The 12517-nt window shown below is 41.1% G+C and overlaps 2 protein-coding genes across 2 annotated transcripts in view; both read right to left on the reverse strand.

The window, feature by feature from the left end:
• Positions 1 to 1798: 1798 nt before the first annotated feature.
• Positions 1799 to 5539, reverse strand: vps25 (vacuolar protein sorting 25 homolog). The gene is made up of 6 exons (XM_029685646.2): positions 5368 to 5539; positions 4659 to 4804; positions 3919 to 3972; positions 3751 to 3839; positions 2911 to 2986; positions 1799 to 2779 (listed from the first exon to the last, which is right to left on the reverse strand). Exons 1-6 carry the CDS (start codon positions 5412 to 5414, stop codon positions 2667 to 2669), a joined length of 525 nt encoding a protein of 174 aa, XP_029541506.1. The 5' UTR covers positions 5415 to 5539; the 3' UTR covers positions 1799 to 2666.
• A 658-nt stretch (positions 5540 to 6197) lies between these two features.
• Positions 6198 to 12517, reverse strand: part of LOC115144299 (rho GTPase-activating protein 27-like) — a 28597-nt gene continuing 22277 nt past the window's right edge. The window contains exons 9-19 of the mRNA XM_029685217.2: positions 12085 to 12152; positions 11849 to 11936; positions 11620 to 11721; positions 11240 to 11338; positions 10960 to 11068; positions 10680 to 10808; positions 10392 to 10490; positions 8708 to 8785; positions 8485 to 8616; positions 7689 to 7794; positions 6198 to 7526 (exon numbers count right to left, since the gene is read on the reverse strand). Of these exons, the coding sequence (XP_029541077.2) occupies positions 7349 to 7526; positions 7689 to 7794; positions 8485 to 8616; positions 8708 to 8785; positions 10392 to 10490; positions 10680 to 10808; positions 10960 to 11068; positions 11240 to 11338; positions 11620 to 11721; positions 11849 to 11936; positions 12085 to 12152 (1188 nt within the window). The 3' untranslated portion in view covers positions 6198 to 7348. The remainder of the gene's footprint in view (positions 7527 to 7688; positions 7795 to 8484; positions 8617 to 8707; positions 8786 to 10391; positions 10491 to 10679; positions 10809 to 10959; positions 11069 to 11239; positions 11339 to 11619; positions 11722 to 11848; positions 11937 to 12084; positions 12153 to 12517) is intronic.

The following is a 12517-nucleotide window of genomic DNA, read 5'->3' on the forward strand; positions in this document are numbered from 1 at the left end:
AGCCACACCTGTCACACAGACATGCACTACAGGGAGTTATCAGCAAACACACACAAGACTCCCTCAGCTCAGCTGAACCAAGGACCAAGCCTATGGAGACATACCACGTTTTTATTTGATTTTTTATTTAACTAGGCAAGTCCGTTAAGAACAAATTCTTATTTACAATGACGGCCTACCCCGGCCAAACCCTAACCCGGACGACGCTGGGCAATTGTGTGCCACCCTAAAAATGGTTAAGTGTGTGTGTGAACTGTCAGCTAAGCTTCCTGCCATCCAGGACCTCTATACAAGGCGGTGTCAAAGGAAGGCCCTAAAAATTGTCAAAGACCCCAACCAACCAAGTCATAGACTGTTCTCTCTGCTACCGCACGTCAAGCGGTACCGAAGCGCCAAGTCTAGGTCCCAGAGGCTTCTAAATAGCTTCTACCCCCAAAACATGAGACTCCTGAACATCTAAACAAATGGCTACCCAGACTATTTGCACCCCCCCCCCCTTTTATGCTGCTGCTACTCTGTTATTATCTATGCACAGTCACTTCAATAACACTACCTACATTTACATTTACATTTAAGTCATTTAGCAGACGCTCTTATCCAGAGCGACTTACAAATTGGTGCCTACATGTACATATTACCTCGACTAACCGGTGCCCCTCCACACTGACTTTGTACCGGTATTTTTTGTATATAGCCTCGCTATTGTTATTTTACTGATGCGCTTTCATTTTTTGGTACATTAATTTATTTATTTTTCTTAAAACTGCATTGTTGGTTAAGGGCTTGTAAGTAAGCATTTCACTACAACTATTGTATTCGGCACATGTGACAAATAACATTTGATTTGAATTTGTGAGGTTCTCCAACCCAGCTGGTGACTGCAATAAGTAGCTCACCAGAGTAACAGCCCAGTCAGCTGTCTGTCTAGTGATTTCTGGGAAATTAGTAGCAATATGGTTGTGTAAGCTATATCTTACTTGCAATAGCTTGGTTACCTAGAGTCTCTGGGCTTGTTCTGATCTACAAATCCCTGAGCATTATAAATAACCACTCATTATTATTTGTAGATCAGTCAGTCTCAAACACAACCTTTAGTATTGTTTTAACAAAATATTAGAAGTTGCAATGTTCTTTCCTATATAAGACTGGTGCACGGCAAGCGTACCGGTGCGCCAAGTCTAGGACCAAAAGGCTCCTCAACAGCTTCTACCCCCAAGCCACAAGCCTGCTGAACAATTAATAAATTCACCACCGGACAATTCCCCCCTTTTTGTGCACTGCGGCTACTCGCCGTTTATTATCTATGCATGGTCAGTTCACCCCCGCCTACATGTACAAATTACCTGTACCCCCACACACTGGCTCAGTACCGGTGCCCCCTGTATGTAGCCTCATTATTGTTATTCTTATTGTGTTGTTTTTTATTATTACTTTTTATTTTAGTCTACTTGGTATACTTTTTATTATTACTTTTTATTTTAGTCTATTTTGAAAATATTTTCTTAACTCTTCTTGAACTGCACTGTTGGCTAAGGGCTTGTAAGTATGCATTTCATGGTAAAGTCTACACTTGTTGTATTTGGCGCATGTGACAAATAAAGTTGATTTGATCATTCATAAAGGTGTAGTAAACGTGTAACTGTATTCATCTTTGACACTAGGGGGCACTATAATGCACCTAATTAATCCAAGATCCCCAGAGCTGAGATACCGTAATACATGTTACCACTATTGACATATTAATTTAATATACAAAATTGATTGCCACTTGTAATAACTCAAATTAGACCTTGACATGTACAGAATTGTCCTCATTCATAACTGTAGGACAACATTTCTCTCCTATTTATTTTCTTACAGGATTCCATTGGTAAAAAAAAAGGATGAATACAGAGACAGTGTACAGGAGTGTCATAGGTTATGTACTAAGGGTTTACAGCAGTCAGTCTGTACATGAGACATCCAGCACCATTATTACAGCTGAACTAAATCAGGATTCTAATACTCCCATGTGTGTCCTCTTCCTGGGAGGTTTTAAAACTCCCCAAATGTCTCCAGGGTGTCTTGACTGGGATTTCTTGAGGATTTTTGGAGGTAAAGAAGAACAGCAATACAGCAGAAGTCCATACCACAACCACACCTAATCGCTGCAAGTAGATTTGTTAATAATCAGGAAGTTAAGAATAAAAACAAGTTATAAATACAAAACAGAAGAAAATAGTAAGGGAAAGACACAGATTGTGGGGAAAGTCCCACATCAAACATCCCAGGTGACTACCACAGAAGTCTAAATAAAGTCACCTCCTAAACTGCTCCTGCAGATGGAATTTACTAGCGAGATTGGTTCCCTTCCAGTAAGAAAATGCTTTAAACTTAGGTGAACCAAATAAGGCAACTACCTAAACCAAATAATGACTATTATTATCATCAACCACGTAGCTTGGGTGCTGAGGTACAAATAATAGCCTTTTAAACAGCGCAACCCTCATTAACCTGGTCCCAGATCTGTTTGCACTGTCTTGCACCTCCTTTGTCATGCCAATGACCACAGGGAGTTGGCAGGACAGCACAAACCGATCTGGGTCCAGGCAAGCAGTACTCTCACAGCCAATAAGGATGAAGGTTCCCAGTTGAGCACTTGTTCAATCCCACAATGCAATGTCTCTTCAGAAGAACTTGACCCCCTTCCCGTCGTCCATGGAGATGACCTCTGCCTTGCCGTCCATTTGCAGGGCCTGCAGCGAACGAATCAGCATCCAGTCTTCCAGCCCATGGAATTCTGGGGAAAATGGGTTACATCTAATTACATTTTCTGTACAGCTCAACAGAAGGCATAAAATAGTGCAGATATCTTTAGGTACTGATGAATAGAAGGAAATATGTCAGAAATGCACATATCTGTTGCTGTACCTTCGCTTTCTGTGTCATCACCGTTGGCGAGCTCGTAGAGTGTAAACACTGTATTGATCATACCATTTTTAGAGACCTGAAATGATATGAGCTCCTTTCATCAAGAAGTATCAACAGAGTACAGATGAGACAAGGATTTAGACTATTACTTGCTGGACAACTACATCATATCTTCCAGCATGATTCTTCGAACAATGTAAAAGGAGCTATAGGCTACAACCCAGTGGTGTAAAGTACTTAAGTAAAAATACTTTAAAGTACTACTTAAGTCATTTTTTGGTGTGTCTGTACTTAACTTGACTATTTATATTTTTGCCTACTTTTACTTCACTACATTCCAAAAGAAAATAATGTACTTTGTACTCCATAAATTTTCTGGACATGCAAAAGTACTCGTTACACTTTGACAGGAAAATGGTCCAATTCACTTATCAAGAGAACATGCCTGGACATCCCTACTGCCTCTGATCTGACGGACTCACTGAACACAAATGCTTTGTTTGTAAATTATGCCTGTGTGTTGGTGTGCCCCTGAATATCTGTAATATATATATATTTAAAAATATATATTTGTGCCATCTGTTTTGCTTACTATAAGGAATTTGAAATGTTCTACTTTTACTTTTGATACTTAAGTATATTTTAACAATTCCATCTACTTTTGATACTTAAGTATATTTAAAACCAGATACTTTTAATCAAGTAGTATTTTACTGGGTGACTTTCACTTTTTCTATTAAGGTATCTTTACTTTTACTCAAGAATGACAATTGAGTACTTTTTCACCACTGCCTATATAGTGCATTACTTTAGACCAGGGCCCATAGAAGACCTACTCACCCACTGGTAAATCAGTTTCCCCCATTCTTCTGGCCTCCTCCACATGACTAGACACCGCGTCTTGTTCTTGTCTAACCATTCCAGGTTCCCTGCAAACAATATCCAGTTCAATTATTTTTGTCAGAATAATTATCAATATCCATCCTTCAATTAAAGCTGCCCTGTTACCTTTTTTCCTCAATTCCTCAAAAACAATTAGTATGGCCTCCATTGATAGTTTTCCTGAAAGATCAGTTAAGGTTTCTGAGGAGAAACATTCAGTGGGTATAATTTCAGAGAACATCCTTATTATATTTCACTAGCCTCAAAGTCTTATTTATTTATCCCTTATTTTACCAGGTAAGTTGACTGAGAACACATTTTCATTTACAGCAATGACCTGGAGAATAGTTTGAGGGGAGAGAGATGAATGTGCCAATTGGAAGCTGGGGTTTGATTAGGTGGCCATGAGGGCCAGATTGAGAATTTAGCCAGGACACCAGGGTTAACTGCCCTACTTTTACGATAAGTGCCATGGGATCTTTAGGACAACCGTTTAACATCCCATCCGAAAGACGGAACCCTACACAGGGCAATGTCCCCAATCACTGACCTGGGATATTTTATTAAGGGCAATGTCCCCAATCACTGCATTGGGATATTTTGTTTAGACCAGAGGAAAGAGTGCCTCCTACTAGCCCTCCAACACCACATCCAGCAGCATCTGGTCTCTCATCCTGGGACCAACCAGGACCAACTCTGCTTAGCTTCAGAGGCAAGCCAGCAGTGTGATGCAGGGTGGTGTGCAGCTGTCCAACAACAAATAACAGGACAGTAGAGCAAGAAATGCCCTCCTGTGATGTATTTGGTTTGATCTATGAAATACGTGTCAGTAAGTGAAACTCAGAACATGGTAGATAAAAGGATACTATCAATATTCTTGTGGTTGAACACAGGGCTCTCTTGGGCTTCCATGATGTCCAGAGTGTAGAGCTTGTGATGGCGGCAGTAGGACAGTGCGAGGGAGCACCAAGCTGCTAGCTGTTTCTGTCTGGTGTCAACATTGGGCTGTAACCTGTCAAACACCAAAAGCAACCATTACTGACATCGCACCAACTTATATTGATTGACATGACCTACCTGTAAGTCAAGCGCTAGAAGTAGCTAGCTAACTAAGCACTCACTAACGGTTGTCCAAGTTTCATTTTGTTTGAAAGAGATGTGAATAATAATCATAAACATTAGCTGCGAACACAACCACATCCTACAGTATTTGTGCAAGTTAGCAAATTGAATGTACATTCAAGATAATTTACAATAGCTAGCCATGGATTGCAATACATCATAACGTTCGCTAACTAGCTTTAATGATAAACTAAGTATCTACAACGTCAATACGAATGACTATATATCTAGCTAGCTACATGTTGAGAAAATCATTGCCATTGCTATCATTCATATGTTCGCCGTGTGGCTAACGTTAGCTGATCCACATCACTAGCCAGCTAGCTTCAACTAGCATTATTTATTTATTTTAAATAGGTCAACAAGTAACAAACGTAATGCAATGGAATCCACACAACACAATATTTGTTATACGTGGGTATCATCATTTAGTTGTGAAAATGGTTAACTTACGTAAAAAACGGAGGAAAATTATATTGCCAGGGCCACTCAAAACTCATTGCAAAATGATGTAAACACAAGCTGACTCCCGGAAGTGCAAACTCTAAATCGTTCCTTACTAGAAAATCATATCACACCATAGAGATAGATAGAGGACTCATCATTGTATCTGTGCCATTATAGTTTCTAACCGAAGAGGCACAACATCGCGAGACTTCCGGGAACGCTTGCAAAGCAGACCAGGGTGGGGTTTGGGGATTAGAGAAGTCAATGAGAGAAGTGAAACATTTAGTTGTTAGTTGTTCATTTTCTCGAAATATAAAGGCACAGCCTAGATTCGAGCCAATGTCTTAAGTAGTTCGGCTCTATCCTCGTGAAAGTGACAAACTGACATGTTTTCATTTCCGTCAAAAATAACTTTTTATGGAAGGAGTGCCTTTGACGGCCTGCACATGCGCAGTTCAGCGCGATACGACCAAACACGCATGACATCGCCTACAAGTGTGATGGGGGATTTCCTTTTGAGAAGCAATTTTAGGCTATCTCCATTTTGAAATAGTACATTTTCTTCACGATTGGCTGATCCCTCCTGATGACTCGGTTGGACGTGACTCCAATAGGGTCACCAGGATTAGGGAATGAAGTTGGAAGTCCCACCCATTTGACCACATTAAAATGGTGAAAGCCCTCAATCGCGATGCCCATGTTTATACGGCCTTTTGGCCATAGAGGCCTCTATCTTTCACACACATCAGTGGATAAGGGCCGGGCTAAGTTACTTTAAGCAATTAACAATTTGAAACAATAAATGTTGACAAAGCAGTGAGTCATGTTAGGTGACATATTTTTACAAAGTTATTTTATTAAAGGAACACGTGCATTTTCAGTAATTTACAACATAAATATGCTACTTGATTTCTATGTACAGAAAAAAAACGAATGTTATGCTTCTCACAACTGTCTAACTATTCATTTAGGTCTGGCCTTTTCCAGCTCTATTAATGCTAATAAACTTAATGAAATAGCATAGCCATATGTCATTATCATTCAGTGTGTTAATTTACAATGAGGCTTTGTTTAATTAACACTAAATGTGCCTATTTAAAAAAGGTGGCATCTGATTATCCAGTACAAAATCTAGAGAGGCTGTACAAGGGAAGTTGGTGTCTAATTCATAGCAGGTTTTGGGTAGTACATATTTGATATATTTCTATATTACAGTTACAAAATGTACATTGACTGAATAAGACATTATTAGCATAACACAGGACTTTAGGCTATTCAGAAACATGATATACAGTAACCTCAAACATTTCAGTAACTTTTAAACATTTTGATTTCATCTTTAAAATGCATCTAAAAGGGTTTGTTTGATCGTGTGTAAAAACAAAGTATCAATACATCTTCAGGTTGCCTTGAGAATTGGGGTGTTAAGATAAAATCATGTTATTGTGAATTAACATTTTGAGATGAAAGGAAGATTTCAAAGTAGGCCTATAGCAACAAAAAATGTTTTGAGACTGTACATAAGTGATGCCATAAGGGTGTGTGTTATTTTACATAATAAGGAATGCAGTGAAGAAACAGAAATTCAGAGAACATTCTGAATTGGCAAATGAATATCCAACTAAAATATTAGAATAAATGCAGTGCAAATATTTGACATCGCTTTCAACTAGGCCTAATGCAAGCAGCTCCTCTATGGCTGCCTCCCAATAATCTCTCCTTTCTCCTGAAGTGTGCACTTGTTCACTTCCCTTCATGATTTGAAAGGACATGACTGTTAGGCCTATATGTAAACTCCCTCTAGCCCATGCCTACACCAACCCAATGCTTTTACATTTGTGGGGAATTGTGAATGAGTGCACACTTCAGAAAGAAAGAGACTATTTGGACGCACACTCTGTCCGGTGGTGAGTGTGTGGTTTTTCTCCTACTGCAATATTACTTAAATTGATCACTGACCTCTGACTGACAGAGGCTTATGATTGTTTCAACTGGAATGGAAGATGTATTCGTATTGGTTCAGGACTAGCTCCACTATCTGGTTCTGGAAAACCATGTGCATGGCGATGTTGGCTGACTCCATCTCTGGCCGGAGCAGCGTGGGACCAAAGACGATAGCCACGTTCTGCACAGTCATACGGTTCTCTTCTCCATAGTTTATCACTCTGAGAGAGGGTGGATAGAGAGGGAGAGAGCCGAGAGAAGCAGAATACTATACGTTATCATAATATCATCAATCAAATAGGGCTCTGGTCAAAAACAGTACTCTTTATAGCAAATAGGGTGCCATTTGAAACACAGGCAAAATGTGATTGTGAAAGACCTACTTGCGTAAATGGCTGAAGAGGAGTTCCATGGTGTCATGGTTTGGCCGAGGAAGAGACTCCACCAGCTCTCGCATGTAAGGCACTTTTAGGGTGTAATCAACAGTTCCTGAAAACAAGACAAGATAGAACAATAAATGGTACACTAATGTATAGATTCAATGTATATCTCCAATAGTTCATAAAAAGGGAAGTGGGGGGCCTCCGAGTGGCACGGTGGTCTAAGGCACTGCATCGCAGTGCAAGCTGTGCCACTAGAGATCCTGGTTCGAGACCAAGCTCTGTCGCAGCCGGCCACGACCGGGAGACCCATGAAGCGGCGCACAATTGGCTCAGCGTCGTCCGGGTTAGGGGAGGGTTTGGCTGACCGGGATGTCCTTGTCCCATCACGCTCTAGCGACTCCTGTGGCAGGCCGGGCGCATGCACTCTGACACGGTTTCCTCCAACACATTGGTGTGGCTGGCTTCCGGGTTAAGCAGGCATTGTGTCAAGAAGCAGTGTGGCTTGGCAGCTTCGTGTTTCGGAGGAAGGACGCATCTTGACCGTATTGGAGTTGCAGCGATGGGACAAGACTAACTACCAATTGAATAGCACAAAATTGGGAGGAAAAAAGGTGTAAAAACACAACAAAAAAACAAAGGGAAGTGGGGTGGTAAACATGATTAGTCCTTCCTTGATAGTGAAGTAATACACTGGGTAAGAAAACTGAGGTGCTACTGTGGGGCCAAAACCTAACACAGTTTCAGGCTATTCTGAGAGGTGACATTGTGGGGCCACGGTGTCTGGCCTGCTGCTTACTTATGGCCTGGATGAAGTGGCTGAAGTGGCTGAAGGGGAAGAGGGGTTCAGGAAGCTCCCTGAAGAAAAGCTTCAGAGCCCCAGTGATGACGTGGGTGTCCTCCCACTGGCCATCCTCCAAGTCCAGTTCCTCTGTAGAACAGAATCGCATCACACAACAGAGTCAAAGAACAGGACACACAAATAAAGACACACATACAGAAGGTAAAGAGATGGGCATTACCATGATCTGCCTTGAAGCGTAGTTTCTGAATGACAGCTAGGTTCCCACTGACTCTGTAGAGTCCATCCATGTCCAGACCTGTGAAGACAAACACACATCAGCATTGGGTTCAATCAACTACTGTGGTAACTTTTTTTATTTTACTGTAAATATTGTGCTGAGTAATACACTGCTATTTCAATGTCACTACTGGCATTTACAGTTGAAGCATAATACATTAAAACTCAGTTTTTCACAGTTCCTGACATTTAATCCTAGTAAAAATCCCTGTTTCAGGTCAGTTAGGATCACCACTTTATTTTAAGAATGTGAAATGTCACAATAATAGTAGAGAGAATTATTTATTTCAGCTTTAATTTATTTTATCACATTCCCAGTGGGTCAGAAGTTTACATACACTCAATGAGTATTTGGTAGCATTGCCTTTAAATTGTTTAATTTGGGTCAAATGTTTTGGGTAGCCTTCCACAAGCTTCCCACAATAAGTTGGATTAATTTTGGCCCATTCCTCCTGACAGAGCTGGAGTAACTGAGGCAGGTTTGAAGGCCTCCTTGCTTGCACACGCTTTTTCAGTTCTGCCCACAAATTTTCTATAGGATTGAGTTCAGGGCTTTGTGATGGCCACTCCAATACCTTGACTTTGTTGTCCTTAGGCCATTTTTCCACAACTTTGGAAGTATGCTTGGGGTCATTGTCCATTTGGAAGAACCATTTGTGACTAATTTGCGGCCGGTTGGGATGGTGTTCTTTGGCTTGCAAGCCTCCCCCTTTTTCCTCCAAACATAACGATGGTCATTATGGCCAAACAGTTCTATTTTTGAGACCAGAGGGCATTTCTCCAAAAAGTACAATCCTTGTCTCCATGTGCAGTTGCAAACCGCAGTCTAGCTTTTGTATGGCGGTTTTGGAGCAGTGGCTTCTACCTTGCTGAGCGGCCTTTCAGGTTATGTCAATATAGGACTCGCTTTACTGTGGATATAGATACTTTTGTACCGGTTTCTTCCAGCATCTTCACAAGGTCCTTCGCTGTTTTCCTGGGATTGATTTGCACTTTTCGCACCAAAGTACGTTAATCTCTAGGAGACAGAACACATCTCCTTCCTGAGCGGCATGACGGCTGCGTGGTCCCATGGTGTTTATACTTGCATACTATTGTTTGTACAGATGAACGTGGTTCCTTCAGGCATTTGGAAATTGCTCCCAAGGATGAACCAGACTTGTGGAGGTCTACAATTTATTTTCTGAGGTCTTGGCTGATTTATTTTGATTTTCCCATGATGTCAAGCAAAGAGGCACTGAGTTTGAAGGTAGGCCTTGAAATACATCCACAGGTACACCTCTAATTGACTCAAATTATGTAAATTTGCCTATCAGAAGCTAAAGCATAAACATAATTTTATGGAATTTTCCAAGCTGTTTAAAGCCACAGTCAAATTAGTGTATGTAAACTTCTGACCCACTGGAATTGTGATACAGTCTATTATAAGTGAAATAATCTGTCTGTTAACAATTGTTGGAATATGTACTTGTGTCATGCACAAAGTAGATGTCCTAACCGACTTGCCAAAACTATAGTTTGTTAACAAGAAATTTGTGGAGTGGTTGAAAAACAAGTTTTAATGACTCCAACCTTCCGACGTCAACTGTAACATAATCATCATCACTGTGATTACTAATCATTACCTCTCTTTTCCACTGCTCGGATACATTTCTCCACAAAGCTTGGGATAGTAGTTTTCTCCTGGGCACACAGTGCAGCCAGATGACAGCCAAACACATTGTCTGAGGGAAGGATGATGGATGTTGTTTACCCATATCACAACAGAAGATATGTACAAACTCATTCCAATCTCAATCTCTCTGGATAAGTAACATAGTCGTGACAATTCCTGACAGTAAATGTAATGTAGCCTGATTTGGAGCAAGTTCGGCATGTGTAGCATTGTAGGAATGAAGACCCTATGAGCCCACCTCGGATGTAACCCTTCTCCTTGACAGACTGCAGCGTGGGTCGTTTCAGGAGGAACTTGATCAGCTTGGTACGAACCTTCTTCTGATCTGTCTCTCCCCCAGAGGAGGTGGCCGTGCTCGGTCTGGAAGCTGGGGAGGAGGGGGGGGGGGGGGTCAAGAAGATCAAAGAGGAAAAGGGGGTTAAACAGCCACGAAACATGAGCAATTTAACCTGGTGGAGGCTATTGCAGCTGAAACGTCTGCTATTTGAAGCAGGAATAGTGTAGTTGGGAGAACTTACACATGCTCCTCTTGTCCAGGGTGCCTGGTGACCTGTCATCTCTGTCTGTACCGGAGGACTTCTCACTGATGTCCCCGTCCTCCTCCTCAGATTGGTGATGATCCTGGTCCTGCAATGTCATTGGCTAACATGCATGATGTTTGAACCAGCAGCCATTAAGTTAACCGTCCTAAATTGAACTTGATCAGGGAGTTTTTCTTATTTTTATTCAGTACATATTTTTCTCCATGCACGTTAAGGTGTGCGAGTTAATTTTCTTCTAAACATTCAAGAAACTTACCAGCTGTCGAATAGTGTCGACTAGAACTTTGTGCCAGTCGTTGATGATACTCTCTGTGTCGTACTGTATCAGAAACTCAACACCATTTTTGTTTTTCAACTGAAGAGACAACATACAACAGAGGTTATTATGACTTTAACATTTGCTTTACAGATTTATAGAGCGGGCAACAGTCTTAGACTAATGGAAAATATATTCTCACGTTATGTTGCTTCCCAGAATCACTTATCACAATGGGCAGAAAATGGTGAATGTATAGTCAATTACATTTTTATTAAAAAATAAATGGTACTCCCAAATGAATCATTATCTTTGATGTATTTAGTACAACTCCTAAAACACCTGTATTATGACTTCATAGCAACCAACTGTCAACCCACCTCTACAACATTCTTTTTGCTGGATTTATCCCTGGGAGCCCAGCCAATCGTTGCACCTCGTAGCTCCACTGTGACCTCTGGGGCGATCTGATTGGTCTTGTTCTGTTGAGAGAGAAAGACATCATGGAGGACAGTTGATGAAAACTGACAGTACTGCATTCCATGAAATCAGACAGTGATGTAAGAGTTCTTTATCTGTGCAGGTAACAGTTGTGCACCTCTCACTCACCGAGGCTCCTGTGGTTGCAGACTTGGGGTCTTTGTGGAAGGTCAGAACCCCTCCGTGAAGAACCGTCCAAGACTGGGCCCAGTTTTTCCTATAGGAAGGCCACTGAGTGTGAGCTGTACTGTACTTCAGGGAATGTTGCAGTGTGGAAAATAATTTGGTAATGTAATGGCTGATAATTCCATCACTTGCTTCCATGTCAGCAATTATGCCCAGACTTTGGATGAGGTCAGAATTACCTTACTCTTTTCCCATTCTCTGACACTTTAGTTTTGTTGAGAATTCCAGCTTTTTCTAAACTCTGCACCTGAAAAAGGATCCAAACATAACATGCTTTTAATTGTGCAAAGCCAAGTGTTCAAGTGAGACATAATTATTGATGCATTAATACAGTACAATCCTGTTAACCTCTACAAACAGAAATGCACCAAAAAAGCGACAGGAGGACAGTATTTGACAACTGTGGCTAAACTCTGACAACAAGCTCCTTTGTAATAGCTTGTTAACAGACACCTCTCCCTTGCACATTTTAGACTATTGCATCCTCTCTTTCACTGTGTAGTGAGGTGTGATGAGGTGGTACGGCGGTTGGTAGCTCTGGCTGAGAGTTTCCCAAAGGTGTTGTGACGTCAGCTGCCCTCAACAGGGAAAAACTCATCTATTTATATACCA

This window comes from Oncorhynchus nerka, linkage group LG16 (genome assembly GCF_034236695.1).
Source record: "Oncorhynchus nerka isolate Pitt River linkage group LG16, Oner_Uvic_2.0, whole genome shotgun sequence".
Classification (NCBI taxonomy): domain Eukaryota; kingdom Metazoa; phylum Chordata; class Actinopteri; order Salmoniformes; family Salmonidae; genus Oncorhynchus; species Oncorhynchus nerka.